The sequence below is a fragment of the Pseudorasbora parva genome, chromosome 17 (genome assembly GCF_024679245.1).
Source record: "Pseudorasbora parva isolate DD20220531a chromosome 17, ASM2467924v1, whole genome shotgun sequence".
Lineage (NCBI taxonomy): Eukaryota > Metazoa > Chordata > Actinopteri > Cypriniformes > Gobionidae > Pseudorasbora > Pseudorasbora parva.
The window spans coordinates 21,815,072-21,836,917 of NC_090188.1; the positions used below are offsets into that span (position 1 = coordinate 21,815,072).

The 21,846-nt window shown below is 39.7% G+C and overlaps 1 protein-coding gene across 3 annotated transcripts in view; it reads right to left on the reverse strand.

The window, feature by feature from the left end:
* The window catches only part of cdhr1a (cadherin-related family member 1a), a 143,622-nt gene that overhangs the window by 49,872 nt on the left and 71,904 nt on the right, over positions 1–21,846 (reverse strand). For 2 of the 3 annotated variants that reach the window (XM_067421126.1, XM_067421129.1), the window contains exon 1: positions 227–407. The exons of the other annotated variant lie outside the window; for it this stretch is intronic. In XM_067421126.1, coding sequence (XP_067277227.1) covers positions 227–347 — 121 coding nt within the window. In that variant the 5' untranslated portion in view covers positions 348–407. Of the gene's footprint in view, positions 1–226; positions 408–21,846 lie in introns of those variants that run through there. 3 annotated transcript variants of the gene reach the window in all.

Here is a 21,846-nt window from a genome sequence, read left to right on the forward strand (position 1 = left end):
AGTGAATGAGAGCCAGAGAGACTTTGCTTTGACTTTTTGCACTTAAGGCCAAAACAAAGCTGTTCTTCAAAGCCAGGGTGAAAAGTTTCATTCACTTGAACCACCTGAGAAACAAAACAAAAAAAAGACACCGAAAGCGGCTAAGACGAAACTTTCTCTCGGAATAACCCTAATGCGTCACCGTGGTTGAAATGTTCTACAGATTGCTATATTACGGTAGGCTTACCCTGTTCTGAAGACAGCCAGTCTCCTACCTGCCTGTGAAGGCAGGGACAATCGGTTTGGTATGTGGAGCAGAGGTGGGTCCAGACATGCACACATGAACACAAGTACACACATACAAACATAACCCACACACATACGCGCACGCGCCACGATCCAGCGGACAGGAGAAGTAAGCAAGCTGGTAGAACTCCTGGGGCTTGTGAATCCAAGCTGAACTTTGGAGCAGCCTCTTAACAGATGGCATGAGTGGGTAAACTCACTGGCTGGTCCCGCACAAGCACCCTGCTTTTACAGGGACTGCCGCTTTCTAATCAGATTAAATCTGTTCATTGTTGGGGTCAGTATCTGCTTGAAATCAAACTCCCCGATGCACTGCCGTACTGTACAGTGTTTCAGTATATTACAGGGAATGAATGAAAAGGATTTGACCCCACGGCTACTGTTAGACTCGCTGCTAGAGTCTAAACTGATTTTGACATGGATACGCTCTTATGGTAACATACAGTCTGTGTAGTTAAAACAGTGCTTAAATAACAGCGCTTACTTTTAGGGTTATAACCCCACCAATCTGTAAGGCAATAGGTGGGATGCAGCCCACTAAAACTTTACACATCTGTAACATTTGCGAGCAAAATAAAACTTTTGCACATTAAAATCCTCCAAAAATTAATCCAAAATCTGGTCTGAAACACCACCAGAAGCAAGATTCAATAAAAAGAGACTTTGTTAGAGACTGTAAAGTAGCAGCAACACTTTACAATAAGGCTCCATTTGCTAACATTATTTAACATGAACTTAAGATAAAAAAAAATATTCTTATCTTAGTTAATGTTAGTTAATGCATTAGCTAACATTAACTAAGAGGACATTATTATAGTAAAGTTAAAATAACATCCACTAGATTTGTGTGAGTAGTATTATTTTAATATTTGTAAAACAAGGAAGTAGTGCTTCAGAGAGGGAAAACATTTTCATTTATAGATTTGCCTAATGCTGAATGTATTGGAAATGTTTTACATTTTTTATCTACGCTAGGTAAATGTCTACTGTTGGAAACATTTGTCAATGTATACAGCTGGCTGCACAGAATAGATGATTAGGAGATGAATGAGAGGAATACTGCCAAAAAAGAGGGGGGAGAAAGCAAAAACGTACAACATAAGTTAGGTTTTAAAAAATAGCTTTCTTTTTAAGATTTTTTCCCTGACTTCATACTGTCCATCTATAAATGATGATGAAAAGTAATTATGAAGACATTCTTTCTACGGCGTTTTAAATTGAACTAATGTCGGGGGGAAAGTATAGCTGTTCTAAAACAGGGAAAAACATTAAATAACATCCACTACATTACATGAGCTTTGCATTTACAATCACTTTTTTATTTAAATGTTCTAATTCTTAGGGTGGGGGGGGGGGATTCTTGGACAGATATAATTGTGCCATGTGTTGATGCTTTATGTGATAAAAGCAGTCTTTTCTGATGTAATGTGTCAGACTCTCTTTAAAAGGGGATTGGTGTCAACACAGTTCAAACGCTACCCCACAAACCCCAAAAAGCTTACTTTCTGTCACAATAGATTGATGTACAACATTCTAGTATGTTATACATTTTCAATAATGACCAAATATGCATTAGACTGAGGGGGGAAAAAAACATTCAGTGCAATCCAAGGCTAAAATTAGGATGCTTTGGGTTGCATAGTAAATACTATGATTAACATATTCCTAATTATTTTCCCACTTCATCATTACTCGTTGACAATTAACATTTGCCATGACTTGAGGCTGAATTAATCTAAACTTTGATACCCTCATGAAATAGACACTCCATTTTATATTTTGCATAGTGTTCAGGGCACATATCAAATATACAAAACTACTTTTTAATGTTCTAAGGCTATAATTACCGACTTCAATTATAAACCATTGGAAGCAATTTGATTTGATAACTGATTGTTTGTTGAACATGATGGAAAAACAGGGGAAAACGGGAAAAGGAACTAAAAACTAATTAAAACAATTATGAATGTACAATTATGGGTGTGACTTGATGCACGGATGACGGTAGCTTACAGGAGAGTTTACAGAACTAGCGCAATCCATTTCTATTTCACAATTTCTAAGAACAAACGGGCACTCTATACTTTAAACCTGGTGACCTAGATCATGTGCCCAAGATCAGTAACTTCCAAAATCCATGTGACTTTGGACTAACTGTCCTTCTCGCAGCTCCCTGAACATGTCACATGACACAAACAATGGATTTTCCTCGAAAAAAAGAAGAAAAAAAAAACACTTGACCCAAACAAGAAAAGGCTTAAAAGTGTTATAATTGAAAATTAATTAAAAACAAAAATACCATTTCCTTCTGGCAGTGAATATAGCAAATGGTCCACGCTAGAGTCATCAATTAATCAGAGTTTGTAAAAGAGGGCAGCGATGAGAGAAAAGAAAAGGCATTCCTACACATTGCCGTGATTTTGGCCTCAGTGGAAAGCACTGGGCAAACAGCAGAAACTAGCTGCTTGTGAAGGGTAATGGGACATTGAATGCCAGAGGACAAAGGCGGAAGTGGCTTCAGAGAGAAAGATGAAGTAATCTCGGAAACAACTAGACACACTCCACTTGAAATTTTGCCTCAAACAAGATTAAAGTGAAGTTATTCTACACAAGTATGGCAGGGATATCCATCTTCTGCTCAGAGACAAACTAAAAACAACTGCGCAAAATGTGAAAAATGCCATTTTAGTTGTTTTTTTCCATGTCGAAAAAAACACCCAAAATGGGCAAGTATATGCTATAACACTACACTGTATAAATAGTAAATAAGTTTTACAAGAAAATACTATTTCAGTCTTTTTACTTCAAAATATGTTTAGTTCAATGTTACTTGCCAACTTTTGAAAGAAGCAGATTTTCTGATTGAAATGGTTTACACCAGTTATTTTCAGTGTATTTAAGATTCAGTCAACAATTGTTTAGAGCAGCTTTCCATGATGGGACATCAGAAATCACAAATAAATAAATTTACTTTGCTGGATATACTTACAAAAAAAAATCCTACAAAATATTGCACACTACTATTTACTGGTAAAAGTACACTAAAGTTCGCTTTCACTTTTTCACTAAATGGCCCTCTGCAATTTAGGAACAGTGTGAAAGGGAATGTGAATTGCAATGCCCTGTCAAAAGGCATCTGCCCAAACCATTTAAAAATTCAACACCGTTAAATCCATTAAATGAGGATAACATAGAGTTTTTGTTTCAGACCTGTTGCATAAAGAATCCCCTCCCTGCTGCCTAAAGCCCTACTGAGAAAGACAGCCTTTTAATGAGGGGGGGATAATCCAACAAAACACCCCCACTAATGAGCTATCATCATGCAAAAATGCCAGCTTGATACACATTAATTGGATTCCCACTTTTTTAACCAATTAATTGACCTGCATTGTTATGTGGCTTGGCTGCAGTGGGTTCCTAAGAGAGAGAGCCTCTGTTTGGTCTCAGTGACTCCAATGGCTATAGGGCCTGTGAATAGAAGTAGGTTTTAGTGAGATCAGCTCTCTCATTAAAGGCTTATGACATTTGTTTGAGCCAATCCCTTTGTTGAGAAAACAGTTTGTGCTGCTCAGTTAAAGTCTCAGCTGTGGCCGGGGCTGCCTGGGATTGTGATGGTCAGTTTTAGCAGCAGCAGGGTCCGCATGACTGCTCTCAGATCTCTTCACCTGCGGGGAATTCTAGCGGTGAGGCCGGAATAATCCTGTGCACTTGTTGATCAAATGCAACGAGAATGCAGATGGCTTTTTAAAATGTTTAATTAAAAAGTGAAAGAAATCAAAATAATAATTACAAATCAAAATAATAATAATAATAATATAAAATAAACTCTTGAAGAACTGTAAAATAATTAATCTGAGGGAAAAACGAAGAGGTACCAGTCATGAAATGAAACTTGAAAAGGCTTTTTGATATGGACCATAAAGGCAATCGTGTCCTCCTTCAGCGGCTCTGGGTTATAACCTCTGAAAATGACTTACATACAGTGAATGGAATGCAAAGTGTTTTAGTCAATGATCTCCTCAGGGAAACAATATCCCTCAGACTGCTCCTACTCACCAGTGTAAATGAAACGCCTGTAGATTAAACAGTAACCATGAGTAAATGAGTTCAAAGAGACCATCATATTTTGAATTTAATATTACTTCCCCAAGGAAATGCTTGAAGCTATGCACAATGAAAATATTTGTTTTCAGGGGGGAAAAAATCAGATACACAGATCTCACTTAAAGGGTTAGTTCACCAAAAAAAGAAAATAAATGTCTTCAATTAATCACCCTCATGTTGTTCCAAACCCGTAGTCTTTTGTTTATCTTCGTAACGCAAATGAAGATAGTTTAAATGAAATCTGAGTGATTTCTGTCCCTCCATTGACAGTCTACACTTCGTCGTAGGGCTGAAACGATTCATCGAGTAACTCGAGTTAATCGGATTCAAAAAAATCCTCGAGGCAAAATCATCTGCCTCGACGGTTCGTTTAGTGCATTTAACTACACACGGATGTTGCTGAAAGACTTTTTTTGTGTAAGGACTCTAAGGAGTTTGAGCGGATTGCGGTTATTTTCGCGGTTCAGGTGGGTAAACATCCCAAAATTGCAGGTGGATGAGAGAAATCATTAATGTGTTGATTTTAATAAAGACGCGGAATCTCGTTTCACGTTAAAACGCAATTTTAGTGTCGTTCTTTAACTTTAGTTTCAGCTCACTTTGAGATCAAGACCACAATGAGAGAGAGCGGCATCAGTACTGGTAATATCATTTACTCTCGGCTCGCTATTTTGAAATGAAGACAACTGTGTGTTGAGCTTCAGGATGCGACGCTCAACATTTCATTTCTGGCAGTTTGCGCGTCAGCTGATGAGATGAGCAACTTCCAAACACATGAACACGATAGTGTTTGTAGCTTCGCCCATGGATCACTGTCATTGTGATGTGTGTGAAATCTTTAATGAGACTTTATATATCCTACTTGATAATATCTTCGAAATACACTATTAGAAAGTTCTCAACGGTAGGTGCAACAAACATCAGAACAAGATAATGCGTGTGTGTATGTGTGTGTGTGTGTGTGTGTGTGTGTGATAAGCAGCACTCGTGCTTTCAGAGCTCAGAGCTGCGTGCTTTCATTGATTTGTGTAATTTAAGCATCACTTTAATCATATTTATAGCTACTAACTTAAAACAAGCTATGTTACAATGATGAATGATTAGCTTGTGTTTGATCACGTTCTAGCGATTATCCCTCCGGGCGACCCTGGTTTAGATTAAGAATTGTAATTTCTCCAAATAAGTCTTTTTTTGTTAAAGGGATATTTCACCGTTTTTTCAAATTTGTTATTCCCTTAAAGGACAACTCCGGTGAGAAATGACCCTAGGGGTAATTAACAGATGGTTACCGAGTAGATCGTTCTCTGGGATGCGTTTTCATGGAAATCGAATGTAAAGAGTTTTATCTTTAAAAACAGATTAGCTTATAACACTAGTCTATGGGGCACCGGGTAGTGAAATTAAATCGCTAGTTAATACCACTAACAAGGCTCAAAATAGCCTCACACTAACACGGTAGCATAATGAGGGTCCCTACATCCAAACCAAAGCATTGAGAACTTTGTATGTGTACAAACAGTTTAATAAGAAGATATTTTATAAACATAGTGCCTTACGCATTCACGGACAGGCACCATCTTGGAAAACAGTCTCGACTCATCAAGCCACGAACGCTCTGCTAAGTGATGAACTGTGACTTGGAATCTCATATGGTCCGTTGTTTCCGGAAGAAAACACTGAACGCGACAGAGAAAATAAATAAATAAAAATAAAAATGTCCATGTTATTACATTTCACAAACTTAATTCCTATCGACCAGCTCACTTAGAACAGCGCTCGTGGGTCGATTCGTGCCTGTCCGTGAACGCGTAAGGCACTATGTTTATAAAGTATCTTCTTATTAAACTGTTTGTACACTTACAAAGTTCTCAATGCTTCGGTTTGCATGTAGGGACCCTCATTATGCTACCGTGTTAGTGTGAGGCTATTTTGAGCCTTGTTAGTGGTATTAACTAGCGATTTAATTTTACCACCCTGTGCCCCATAGACTAGCGCTATAAGCTAATCTGTTTTTAAAGATAAAACTCTTTACATTCAATTTCCATGAAAACGCATCCCAGAGAACGATCTACTCGGTAACCATCTGTTAATTACCCCTAGGTTCATTTCTCACCGGAGTTGTCCTTTAACTAAAACGAGTTGATACATACCTCTCTTCTCATTGCGTGCACTTAATCACTCTGACGCGCGGTGACATTTTGATAGCTTTTAGCTTAGCCCACTAAGCCCAGTTCATTCACTATGGTACCAAACAGAGATCAAGTTAGAAGTGATCAAACACCTCCACGCTTTCCCTATTTAAATACAGTTACACTAATAGTTGAACGACCTAGTAAGATGACAGATGGCGCTTTTCTAAGCGGGTTTAAAAGGAGAACTATATTAGAGGGCTGCATTGGGATTGAGTCCCGCCGGGTCCCGCGGGACCCAACGCAAATCTCGCGGGAGCGGGCGGTTTGAATTTTGCTGCGGGCGGGAATGGGCGGCTAAAAAAAACACAGCGGGATAGGGAGGTTGCCTAGCGCCATGATGGAGAAGATGTCAATTAATAGATGATGTAGAAAAGAACCTCAAACGAGGTATTTACAGCACAAGCTAAGCAAGGAAAGTCTGACATTTGGACAAGTTTCTCAGTTGTTTGTGATAAAGATGGAAAGGAGCTGGACTTTGTTCATTGTGACAAATGTGCAAAAATACTCATCTACAATGGGCACAAATCTGGCACGTCTGGGTTGAGGCGACACACCTGCTCTGTTCTCCCCGGTCAAAGTTTTCATGTAGCCTAGTTTATCATATGTATTTTTTTTAGTTTTCATGTAGCCTAGTTTATCATATGTATTTTTTTTTTGCAAAGCAGTCTATTTTTACGTGCAAAGTTTTTGATAAAAACGAAATTATATTTGAATGTATTGTGTGTTTTTTGGTGTGTTTTTTTTTTACATGCAAGCCAGGGAAACAAAACAAACAACCCCATGAATCTCTTTAATAATATCAACACAAATAGGCCTACGTGTTTTGTTTTTTTTCCTGCGGGACGGGAGGAGACAAAATCAATGCATCTCTATTATTGTGCTGGAATAAATTCTCATAGTTTTGCGGGCGCGGGCGGGAGTGGACATACATATTGCGGGAGCGGGCGGGAGTGTAACCCATACGTTGCGGGAGTGGGCGGTAATGGTCAGAAATTCGGTGGGCGCGGGCGGGAGCGGGATGAAGAAAACAGTCCCGCGCAGGGCTCTAAACTATATATAATGTAAGGCGGAATAGCACTTCTGAGAGTACTTTGACTCTGCGCAGTAAAAAGTCACGCCTGAAAAATCCTCCCTCACATCTCCCCCTCTCATTTCTGTCAATAGGGGGAGATGTGAAGGAGGATGTTTCAGCCGGGACTTTTTACTGCGCAGAGTGACGTTAGAGCTGATCCGCGCATCTCTCGTTCTTATTTTTAAGTTAGCCCTACCCTGTCCAATATCTTTTGCTTCAGTAAAGGAGTAAATAAGACTTATGTCATGTAAAGGCTTCTGTCATGCCTGAGCTGAATCTGGAAAATAATAATTTGCACAACATAAATACAATGTTTAGGCATAGTTATTTATACTATTATTTTTTGATTTATTGGTTGTAGGTTTAGTTTTAGATTGAACTAGTCTATGTCTACATTTTTAACCCTTAATCGTCCCTCAAGTAGGGTTTACGTTCAAGTCCCTTGGGGTCAGATAGACCCTAAACTTTTACAGAGCAATTGCATAAGGAAGTATAAAAAAATGTATATGGCAAACTATATATCTTTTTTTATTTACTTCTCATCTATACATTTATGCTGTGTTTTTGTGGATATATATAATATATATATATATATATATTTAGTTTCACAGTTATTAATGTAGGCCTATGCAATTTCAGCAATAAAACTTTTTTTTTTTTTTTTTACAAATTAGATGTTAATTTTAAGCTACCCGTCTTATTGTCTCATATATTTAGTATTGCTCTTTAATAAAGTAAAAAGTAGATATTATCAGATTAATCGATCGATTAAGTGCTAGATTAATCGATTACAAAAATAATTGATAGCTGCAGCCCTACTTTGTCGCTTTAAAAAGTTCATAAAGAGACCGTAAAACGAATCCATATGTTCTGAAGTGACTTGATTGCTTTATGCTCTATGAACAGATCAAATTTAGGCTATTATTCACATATAAAAAGTGATCAGTGGACATAAACAGAAGCTCATCCGAACCTGCATAACGTGAGAACAAACTTCATTGGTTCTTGAGGAAGCTCAAACGTGCTGCGTAACACACAAGAATGAACCTCATTGGTTCTTGAGGAAGCTCAAACGTGCTGCGTAACATACAAGAATGAACTTCATTGGTTCTTGAGGAAGCTCAAACGTGCTGCGTAACACACAAGAATGAACCTCATTGGTTCTTGAGGAAGCTCAAACATGCTGCGTAACACACAAGAATGAACCTCATTGGTTCTTGAGGAAGCTCAAACGTGCTGCGTAACACAAGAATGAACCTCATTGGTTCTTGAGGAAGCTCAAACGTGCTGCGTAACACACAAGAATGAACCTCATTGGTTCTTGAGGAAGCTCAAACGTGCTGCGTAACACACAAGAATGAACCTCATTGGTTCTTGAGGAAGCTCAAACGTGCTGCTTAACACTAGAAGCGCCAGAATTCCAAAACTAATAGAACAGCCGTGAGCGGTCATTTTGACCGCTATATTATAAACTCTATAATCTCTAAATAAATTGCCCAAATGAGAGATGTGTGTATTAACTGTGTCAGGATATCTTTTAAAAAAACAAATAACACCAACATGTAAAAAAATGTTCTGTTAAAAATGATATTTATAAATGTAGAAATATTCACATCATTTTATGGTAAAATGTAATTATTGCATATTCAGTATTTCTCTGTATTTATTTTACATAACTCGGAACAACAAAACATTTAAAATGATATATTTGATTATGATTTTTTTAACAACATTTATGATACATTATTAACAGAACAAAAGCTGGAAAAAAGCAGCTCTAAAGTTTAAAAGAGTCACAAACGAAGTTTGGAACCATAAAACAATTACGCTACAAATTTTATATTAAATAAATATATCTATATCGTGCTGGGCTATTTAAGATTCACGGTTATCACAAGTTACTTCTGTTCTTCTCACACAATTTCCACACACAGGTTTGTGGAATTTGCAACAGGGGCCGTGCGTTTTGTTTGCAGATTCTCCGCTCCTGGCACTGTCTCCGGACATCCACACCATACTTGGTGTTGTTGTAATAGGTCACAGACTCTGGCTTTGCTTTTGGCCCATCGGTGATGCCCACACTTGTGTGCACGGAGCTCAAAATGCACACATTTTTCCTCTGCTTTCCCTGGTATTTCCCCGCTTACTTTTTCCCATAGTGCCAACCAGGCTTGTCTTCTTGGTTTGTAAGGCGGTGGACAGTTTCAGTGAAGTGAAGAAATTATCCATTGTAATATTTCTTCCCTTACCCAAGAATGGCTCTGCCAGTTTCAGCACCACACTCTCTCCCACGAGCTGACCTCTGCTCCGTGCCTCTTCTTTACCCAGAAACGGAGCCCCGTTCAGCATGTATTTCGAACGGACATCAGCAGCCAGCCAAAATTTGATGCCAAAATTATCAGGCAATAAATATTGTAAAAAAATATTGTCTGACAGAAACAATAAACCACAGGAAAGAACAATAGAATCGCGCTAGATTTAGAGCGGTCAATATGACTGTTTTGGCTTTAATAGGTAGAAATGCTATTTTTTTTTGCCTTTTATGTAATTTATATAAAATCTATTGTAAGTAAACACAGAAACACTTTTAGGAAAAGTCACAAATCAGCAAGACTATATTTTTTTATTGAACAAAATTATTGTACATATACATTTCAAAACGGTCATTTTGACCATCATGGCAGATCTAGTGTTAACACACAAGAACGAACCACTTTGGCTCTTGCAGAAGCTCAAATATGCTGTGTAATATGATAATGAGCCTCACTTGTTCTTGCGGAAGCTCAAAAGTGCTGCGTAACAACAACAAAAAAACCTTATTGGCTCTTGAGGAAGCTCAAAAGTGCTGCATAACTCAAGAATTAACCTCACTGGTTCTTGCGGAAGCTCAAACATCCTGCACAGTGTTCAAAATATAACGTGGCCTTTGGGGGAGCCCACTTTTTTTTTAAATCAAAAGTTCCTGCAAAAGAGGAAGTGTACTACTCCGCTGCACTTCATTACACAGCACTCTGTATGTAGGATGTCAAAAAGGTCTAAAAGTTACATTTTAGTCTGGTTTGCCTCACGTCTAACGGCGCTCGTCAATGTCAAAATGATTGAGATGGCGAATCAAATTAAATGTAGGTGGGGTCTATGTTCTCTATTGATTGACCTTTTATTATCCCGAAGGAAATTTGTCTTGGACACATACAAAAACACTGTCTGCTGTATAAAAAAAATAAATAAATAAATAAATAAATAAATAAATAAATAAATAAAATAAATAAATACATAAATAAATACATAAATAAATAAATGCATGAATTCTCATGCTTAAGACAGGCTTAAGACATCAATAGTCACACAGACCTATATCAACGGCAAAAGCATAGCTTCAGCAACTCCATCACTAACGGAGCGAGCTGTAAAATCAAACTTTTCCCGAATTCCCCCTGTTGGGGAGGAGGGCTACAACAATTGGCCACCAACAAACCCCAGTAAAGATAGTTATTGCTCCGGCTTTAACTTCTGGATATTCTGCAGCGGTGCCACAACGGAATTAATGGTTTCGTTCGCATCTTTCTCCGCCGCCATTACCGAACTACAACTCAAACTAGCGCATGACATCAACATCATCATTCTCAGCCACTCCCTCTGTTCTCTGATTGGACCGGTAAAAATTTGTTTTGGAGAAAACCTAAGAAAACACAGCAGTCTCAGACGTAGTACTGAAGGAAAATAAAAATTGAGCAGAAGTACGTAGAAGGGCAGAGCAAGGCTAGCTCAAACATGCTGCGTAACACGAGACATGAAACAACTAATTTGGATTAGTATTATGTTTATGAAACTTAAGCTTCAAAGTTGTTGTTGCTTAGACTTTCAATGGAGGGATAGAAATCTCTCAGATTTCATGGAAATATCTTCATTTGTGTTTTGAAGATGAACGGAAGTTTGGGTAAACTATAACTTTAGACTGAACTGCCACACAAATTAAAAAAAAATCTAATTCAGAATTCAAATGTAAACAGCATTCTGGAAAGGCTACAAGAACACACGACAAGCCCTGGCTTTCAAAAAGAAAAGAAAAGCCAATGCCATTCAGTTCACCAGAATGGATGAGGCATCTCCATTAACTGAGGTTGATGACGGCTAATTCTGAGTGCACTGATTTAAGGGGAAATGACCTGAGGTCTCGGGGTCAGGGTGTAGCGTCATATTGATCCAGCCCTGATCTGCATGTAAGAGGCTGATCTACAGCTTGGCCACAGTGGCATACTTATAAAGCAAATGCAGCGGGGGTCGAGGGCAATTATCTTTATCAACAACTTAACACGGCCGAAACCTTTAATGTGAAAAAAATCAGATGTCCTCTGAGAACTGCTCGAATACCATCGCAAGCATCCTAATTCAGTTCATTGATTAAAACCTTAAATAAACAACAGAAAAAAGAGAAAAAACTAAAACATTCTATGAAAAACATCAATGCAAGCACATTAGACAACATCGGCCTTGGGAAAATATACAAGGTATCTGCTCTAATCTATCACTGTGAGAGTGCTGGTAATAGCAGACATTAGTAGAAGATCATTACCCTCCATTGTGCATTCACTTAACTATACTAGACAGAGGTTACAGTGTAAGGTGGGCAAATGGAATGGCAGATGTTGTTTACTGGACCGATGGAATGAGAAGAAATGGAAGAAACACGTCAGTGCTATAGGATCCAAGGCAGTAGTCATTTGTAAGTTTACCATCAAGTATTCAAATGTTACTTTAGAATTAGTGGATGAGTAAAATAAAATGTTTGCTTAGATTTTAAATGCAATTTGATTATATATATTCATCCATAAATAATGCACACTATTTACTAATTTGTTCCCTCAATTTATAAATTGTGCGCAAGATTTAGCAAATCAAGGAAAAAAAATAGTAAATCATGTGCAAGATTTATAAATCAAGGGAATGAATAATAGTTTTTTTTTCTGCATGTCGTGTGGGGCTCCATAAGACGCATACTGTACACACACCGTCCATTATTACTGTAGGTAGGCCTGTACCTGTTTAACTGCTTGTTAACGCAAATATCTAATCAGCCAATCATATGGCAGCTCCATGCATTTAGGCATGTAGACATGGTCAAGACAATCTGCTGAAGTTTAAAGGGGGGGTGAAATGCTGTTTCATGCATACTGAGCTTTTTACACTGTTAAAGACTTGGATTCCCATCCTAAACAAAGACAAAGTTTCAAAAACTAATGTTGGACGTTTGATGGAGTATTTCTGTGTCAAAAATACTCCTTCCGGTTTCTCACAAGTTTCTGAGAGTTTTTTTCGAGTATGGGTCGACTTGGCGTTAATAGAACGGAAGGTCCTTGTATGGGCCGTACGGGCTCTTCTCCCGGTAGGGTGCGCGCGCGCGTGACTAGAGCGAGAGAGGAAATGCACGGCCATAAACACTCGCTCAGGTGCAGATCCAGTCGTCTGTGAACACTTATGTTGGTTATTGTCCGCGCCGCGCTCCGCTTTATTCCTATGGGTGACATCGAGCGACTTCAACGCTTCAGCACAGCATTCCGGGAAGGCAGCACTGCATTTGAACCGATTTGAACGCAGAAATGACGGGAAGCTTCACAACATCGCTTCAGTCGTGTCTCAAAGTGGATTTACATGCCACTGCTGTCACAGGACTTCACCAAATCATACCAAAGAAGTGTGTTTTTGACGGAGCGGTCCTAGCGATAAAGGTTCGGTCCTGCTTTGGAAGCAGCCGGTGAGTAAAACTGCTTCAAATGTCTCTGCTATTGGCTACCGTCGAATGAGTAAACATCAGTAAATGACACGATCATGTGCTTCGTCATTCCAATGCGCTAACGGTTATTCCATTGCTGTTCTCTGTATAACGTTACACTAGTCTGACGTGCAAAACCGTTTTGCTTGCTACTGCTAAAGTCTAGTCGCCGCATACAATAGTCCATAAACCGAATCATGTCCTCATAAACTGCGAGTAAAGACACACAAATGTTGACAGGCCCCTAAATACAGTACATACCACAGAGACGGACGTCCTGATGTTGCCGTTTCTCCTGTTCAATTTATTTCTGCCTCAGATCTGATTCTGGATCATTATCTGTATTAGCTGAGATAGCCATGGGTTTCTCCACGCTTGAGGACGTCACCGCTTTGTTCGCGATCGTCATTCTTTAGCTCCGCCCACTCGATACGCCTCCAGGCGCTTGTTTTTTTCCGGAAAGACTCGGTACAGCCTATATTTCTTTTATGAATATAATAAAACTAAAGACTTTTCGGAGATATGAAGGATGCAATACTACTCTATAGGTACTCAAGATTGACATGAGATTGACTGAAACTGAGTGTTTCAGTTTCAAACACAGTTTCTGCCAATCTCATGTAAATCCACTTGTACTTTTAGAGTAGTATTGCATCATGGCTGAATGGTAAATGGTAAATGGACTGCATTTATATAGCGCTTTTAACAGACCCTATGGCCATCCAAAGCGCTTTACATTTTGCCTCACATTCACCCATTCATTCACCGACGGCAATGTCAGCCATGTAAGGTGCCATCCAGCTCGTCGGGAGCAGCTGGGGTTAGGTGTCTTGCTCATGGACACTTCGACACTTGGTCAGGTGGAACCAGGGATTGAACCACCAACCTTTCGGTTTGTAGACAACCTACATGAACCACTGAGCCACTGCCACCCAATGCCCTGGAGAGGAGTGGCCTGCCCGGAGAATACAAGGTATGGGGCTATCAGCACGGTATTCTTCCAAGGCTCTTGTGGCCATTGCTTGTATACGAGGTCCCCTTGACAACAGTAGAGGCTTTGGAAAGGAGAATCAATAACTTTCTTAGGAGGTGGCTGTCTGTCCCCAAAAAGTTTTTGCTCTATAGGGCTATACAGCTCCAGGAGCAAATTGCAATTGCCAATTACATCAGTCCTGGAGGAATTTAAGACAGCCAAAGTCCGGTTGGCCATGATGTTGCGCGACAGAGATGATCAGGCTGTGCGACAGGCGAACATCGTAGTGAAGACAGGACAGAAGTGGAAGGCCAGTGGAGCTCTGAGGGAAGCAGAGGAGCACTTACAACATGCAGACATCATGGGCACGGTGAATCAGGGAAGGCTGGGCCTTGGGGTCATCACCCAAGCAAGCTGGAAGGAGGCATGGGCAAAGGACCGGAAAGGGATGGTGCAGAAGGAAATTCGAGCTGTGGAGGAAGAGAGTAGACAAGCCAGGGCAGTAGCCATGAAACAGCAAGGCAGCTGGACCCGGTGGGAAAGTGTAAGAGGAAGATCTCTCAGTCGAAAGGACATCTGGAACATGGAATAAAGTTCCTTCTTAGTTCAGTGTACGATGTGCTGCCAACACCAACAAACCTCCAAAGATTACTCCTGTACACAGTGCAAGAGACCAGCAACCCTGGAGCACATTCTGTCGTCCTGTCGGGCAGGCCTAGCTGAAGGGAGGTTCAGGTGGCGCCATGACCAGGTGCTGGCGCAACTGGCCGATGGACTGGAGAAGGAGAGGAAGCGGAAAAGAACTAAGGCCCAAGAAAAAGGCCCCCGCTTCATTGGCTTCCTCAGGCCTGGGGAGAAGGCAGTCAAGGAGGACAGATGTTTAGGGATCCTTTAGGGATCCTTGGTACGGCAGAGCACTGGGAGATGAGAGTTGATCTCAGAAGGCAACTCAAGTTTCCAGAGGAGATTGCCGTCACCAGCCTCCAACCAGACATCATGCTCTGGTCCCAAGCAACAAGGCAGGTGGCCCTAATAGAGCTGACGGTACCCTGGTAGGAAAGGATTGAGGAGGCACATGAACGGAAGCTAGGGAAGTATCAGTTGCTCATCTCAGAGCCAGCAGAGAGGTTGGAGAGCCTGGAATCTACTGGTGGAGGTGGGTTGCAGGGGGTTCCCGGGACAGTCACTTTGGAGAGCATTGGGGTTAGAAGGGCAGCCCGTAAGAACCTGGTGAATAATACAGCAAAGCAAGCAGAGACAGCATCCAGATGGCTGTGGTTAAAGAGAAGTGAGCGATGGCTAAACCAGGCTGGCAAAGGGGGTGGGGGGCAGAGCTGAGTGGTGAAGTACTGAATGGCAGAGGGAGCAGTTCCAGGATGCTGGTTCTGCTGTCAAGCCCCATTGAGGTGTCGTGGGCTAGTTGACGAAACACCGGTGAGGTGGGGTGCCCACTTGAAAAACCAGTGAAGTCAATAGGTCTGAATCATTCAGCTCTGCCACCATATGAAGATGTCTGAGGGAAGCGACTTCAATGCTAGCCACCCACAGAAAGAGCAGGACGTAACTCCTGCCAAGTGTGGTGGTTGCGATATTTATAAAGACAGTATAAAGACGATATTTATATATTTATAAAAGACAGAAGATACGCTGTACCGATTCAGGTTTTGAACTCGTGGAGATCAAAAGCACATACACACACATACAATACTTCATGGTATTATTCCTGGATAACTTTTGATTTGTATTGTTCATGTTGTTAACATTATATGCACTTATGCGCCGAATTCAAATAAAACACAGACATTAGATGCAGGTTTACTCACCGCCTGAGGTTTTGATTCTTGACCAGTAACAAACAAACACACTTGCAGAACTTTATTGCTGCTCTGGGAAAACAAACTGCATCCACTGTTTCCTTAACACTGGGTTATTTAGGAAGCTGAACAAGGTTATCTTTCCCTCGCAATGAAAAATACACTTCTTTGGTGACATTGTTGATTTTGTGCTCTAAAAACAAAATGACAGCACTGCCGACAGATTTAATAACCCGAACAAAGCACGTTGATTGACATTCTGGGTAAAGTGAGCACATGCTCATCCGGGAGAAGTGCCCATAGAAGCAATTCTGCCCGTTATGATATAACACAGGGCCATACTTGGAAAAAACGTTCCAAAACTTGTTTGAATCCTGAAGGAGTGTATTTGGCACAGAAACATCCATACATCCATAAATACAACTAATTTCTTTTAATGTTGGCCATGTTTAGCATGAGAATCCAACTCTTCAACAGTGTAAATAAGTCAGAATGCATGAAAATATAATTAGATCCCTCTTTATTGACCAAAATCTCTGATGAATGTTTCCAGCACCTTGTTGAATATATGCTACAAAGGCCCCATTTACACTGCATGGTTCAAGTGACCCAATTCCAATTTTTTCCTCTCATGTGGCACAGATCGGATATGACGTGAACGTGTAAGCAGTAAAAAAAACGCATGAATTCCGATATCCTCAGATTGGATTCAGGCCTCACTCATGTGGTAATAAATCCGATATGATTCGGATACGTACATTAGCGTCTGCCATGTAAGTGGTCAAATCGGATATTCCCCAGTAAATGCGAGTCGTACGTCATTGAAAAAAGGACGGAGGTGAATGACGTCAACTCAAGTGGACACAAACTGCGATCCAGTGTTGCCAAGTCCGCGGTTTTCATGCGGAAATGGGCTACTTTAACACAGTTTTGAGTTGCAATTGGGCGGGTGTTGTTGTGAAAACCTGGCAACCCCATCAAGGGTTCTCCTCTTTTTTTTCCGCCTTAAGAGAGAAATGTTTTGCCGACTTAAAAGATGTGTGGAACAGTGCAGACAGCAAAACATTGTGCAATCATTTTGTCTGCGTCCATTGCATATCGCGCTGTTTTACTTCCTTTCACCGGTTAAGAACGTCCTGCGGGTGTTTTGCCAGTGTACAGTGTGAATGCAAATATCGGATACGAGTCGCTTTTGAAAAGATGACCCCAACAAGACCTGCAGTGTAAATGCAGCCAAAGAATTAAGGCAGTTCTGAAAGCAAAGGGGTTCCAACCTGGTACTGCAAGGTGTACCTAATAAAGTGGCTGGGGAGTGTGTGTGTATTAGCATATCAGATCATATTTGTATATAGTATATTACAATATATTTTAATATTATCATTATTAAACTTTTCTTAAAATAGATGTTTTTTAAAACAATAAATTGTATCTGTTAAATGATTATGTAGTTTTCTATTTTTTGCTTTATGTGAGAGCTTTAGTAGATATTGAAATACACAAGTGGTACAGAAAAGGTATCTTGTTCCAAAGCTTGTAAGAAATGCGTTTAAACTGAATTCAAGAGAAACCTTACAAAACCTGTCCTATGCCACTAAAAGGTCACCTCACCATGCCTGTACAAATGAGTTTCTCTGAGTCATTACATTTTCTTTAACTGTGGGTCAGAGGCAAAAAGGTCAAACCTTGAGATGCTTAAGTTTAATTATGACCAACGACTGCACTGTGTTTAATTACTAGACCTATCACAGAGGACATTAATAAAACTCAAAATGTTAGTATGCTTAATCATTGAGGATTCAATTATTTACATGTGAGTGTCCATTATGTCAGGTGAAAAAAAAACACTAAGGCGTTAAATGTCACATACAAGTAATCAAGCAGAACTTCATTAATGTGTATAATGAATTGAGCATGTATTCTTGTCATCTTTTTGCTACCTTTACTTTTATGCTCTGACAGACACGTTTGGCAGTAATTGTTGTCCAATTTTTCTTGGGGTCATGAATTAATGTACATGTCTTTATGCCTGTCACAAACTAATAAACGCACAACTAACTGACTTTTACAGCTTCCTAACGAATTAGCATGGCAATAACTACGTTGACATGCTACCTAGAACTAATTTTCCAAGATTTTTAACAACGTTTATTGGAACACCACAAAAAGGAAATTATAGCAAAAGGATATATATATTTATTTATTTTTTTTGGCCCCAGCACATAGACGGTAGACAATGAATAGAGCAGTCTCATTCCTCACAGAGAGTAACAATGTGATGACAACGTGTTAAAGGATAGTTCACTCAAAATGTTATATTATCATCGTTTACTAACCCTCATGTCATTCCAAACCTGACATACTTTTTTCCGTGGAACATAAAAAAAATCTAATATTTTTGTTGTCTGCAGTTGAAAAAATAATTAAATTTTGGTGAACTTCCACCTGTAGTCAATTTTTTTACCAAAATCACCAAAATGGTTTCTTCATGCCTTAAAATAGCTTGAATGCAACTAAACCCTTGCTTCATTTAGTATACACGGATCTATAATATGCAAATTAGCCTGCTTCAACAATCAACTTTACTGTAGTAAATGTTGCACAAAATTGTTGCTCTTTACGATGTCAGACATATAACGGTAATTAACATGATTAATCTTTTGCTTGACTACGTTATCAAACAGCTAATAATGTATTGATAATGTTACACAAAATGTTCCTGTTACATTTTGCCATCTCAGTCTGCCATCCAAAATCTATATCCTTAGAAACGTTTTAAACAACTTAGAACGTCAGTGGAGAAAAGCATATAGTTCATCATTACATCATAATATACATATGCATTAATCGCCCACTGCATTGCTAAAAGTACCCGATTCTTCATATCAACAGAAAAATATACCGGGATAACATGGATCCTCTTGAGACTCGCCTGCTGCTAAAGCCTGCCCACACATTGATGTGATTGGTTACATGGTAGTTTGTGACGGCAGAAACACCAGCGATTTTTCACTGCAGTTTTATAGAGAAAATACTCAGCAATGGTTTTGACTTATGAATTTGCACATGGTTTGTCTTAAAGCATATTAAAACACTGCATGGACATATAAACAACATTAAAAACTTGATTTTCACCACAGGGGGTCTTTAAAATAGAATGGTGTTCTCTGTGAAAATTGTGTGAAAACACAAAAGAGCGAGAGGAAGTTTAGAGGATTTCCAGTGGAACAGAATGTGTCTGCGAGTTACAGTCTAAATAAAACAAAGGCAGGACTGGAAAGTGGCTAAGATCTTAGCTCATTGTGTACAGCAGGGGCAACAAAAGAAGCAATAAGAGGCAATAATAAAATAGAAAAAGAACAAAGACATGTAAAAAAAAAAAAAAAAAAACGCTTTGGTTAAGGGCACAAATTGGTCATTTGACATAATTGTCATTTCCAAGTAATATTTTCATGGCTTAACACTTAGCATAGCAGTGTTATAAACAAAGCACTGGACTTTGATCTTCAACAATAATGAAGCCTCTTGGCTTTTCAGAGGCCTTCAAAATGTCCCTTAGATGTAGGCCCACCACAATACAGTAAGGGTCAAAGGTGATGTCCTGCCTATTATCGCTCTTCACATGGTTAAAAAAAGCACAGAAGCAAACTAGCAACATAGGACTAAAGGAAGCCATACATTGCTAAAAAGATGTAGCCACTCACAACTAGCGCTCCACTGGGCCGCATTCACAGTTACACACAAATTCAGCGTTCATATTTCACACATACACATGCCTTGGCTATTGCCACATTGCACTGACTCCTCCGAAACTCTTAGTCTTTGTTGCTGGTGGTTAATGAACAGATTAGTGGTAAGGGGCAGATAGGAGGAGGAGAGGTCAAGACTAAACCCTTTAACAGGAGGGATAATCAGTGACAGGTGGGTCCACACTTCTCCAGCCACCCCTCTCAAATACCCCTCGACCTCTGCATCGACGGCACTGTCACTCTTCACGTCGTGCCTCAGCTAAGAATCAAGGGGAGCTTGAGGAGTTAACATTTTTTAAGCACTAAATTGGATACTTGTTGGCAACGTGCCTTTCTTTTGTGCGTATTGTCCAGGGCCATATTTACAAAACGGCGCGGCTGGATCTTCTGAAGCAGACTGCGCTCAATGGGACTCCCCTGGAAGATTGGAGGAGACACTCGAGAACAGGCACACAATGAGAACCAGGGTGCCAAAGGAACGGGAGGTGGGGCGGGGGTGGCAGAGTCCGGCATTTGCGCCCGTTTTCATTCATTTCTTTAATATTCCACCGCAGGTTCTGCTTCAGAGAGATGCCCATTGTGAAGCGCTGAATGGGAGACTTTAGGAGTGTCTCTGCCTCCATTAATTAGGGCTCACTGACGCATCCGCTCCCTGAGAGTCCGCCTCATTATGATTTCCTCACATTCTTTAACACAACTTAACCCCATTCCTCAGCTCTCACATCAAAGAAGAGAAGAGGACCCACAGTCGCGCGCTGGTTTGGCTGCAGTTGTATACTGTGCATGTTTTAGCCTTGGTGACCGGATTATTTGGAGAGAAAACAGGAATACAGTAGGTCACATGAAGTAACACAAAATACAGGTTCTATTAAAAACAGACCTGAACAACGGTGAAGTAAAATGATCATCGGATAAATATCAGAAACAAATGTGGGGGATAAATGTGGAGATCTAATCACAAAAAGAAGCCAACATCTCTCAATAAATATCATAAAAGAAAACAAATCATGTCTTATTCTTCCATGGAGACGAAAACTCCACAATATTTGAGATGACAATTTTCAGCTATTTAGCTATCAACATTAAATTACAAAAATCTACAGCCCTGATCAAAATTATTTTTTGTTGTTGTTGACGACATATGGAGTTGTGTTTAATAACACTAATAATAACAGCTGATCTAAATTCCAGCTTAAACATTGTGCATTTGATGTACTTATAAAAAAAAAAATTTCCAATCAGGACAAAAAAAATATCTGAGAATGCCATGAAAGATCAATCAGAACCAAGTATTCCAGAGAGCAACATTATAAAGTATAAACATGCTTAAATAAGGTGTAATAAAATGTATGAAATTGCTTATTTCATATAATAAAATTATTTTCCGTTGCATTTTCCAGTTTCTAGTAAAACCGGTGCAGAATGTGAAATGCCGCTCTATGTGAGGATGAGCAGAAAGAATCAATGAATGCATTCATGTGATTAATTCTGATTATGTGCTGATCGGCCTCAAATATGACACAATGAAATGACCCAGATATCTGGAATATCTTTTTTTTTTACCATCGCGAATCTCACACACACACAAAGGCGTAAACACACACTCTCCGACGGACACTCAGAAGAACTGACTGCAAAGAATAATGACAATTCATGACCTCGGGATCACGCAATGACACACCATCTGTATGGTTATTAATGTGACAGTGCAAGTGTCACTTCCCATGGATAGCCCAGTGATACCAGGTTAATTCTGTTTACAAAGGGCTAAATGTTACATTATTTTCAGAGGGGGAAAATCAATACCTGCCCTTTCTTTTGTTATAACGTCTTTTTGAAAATCGATAAGGCTCACTACAAAGACATTTTTTGAGATGCTAGTGGGATACA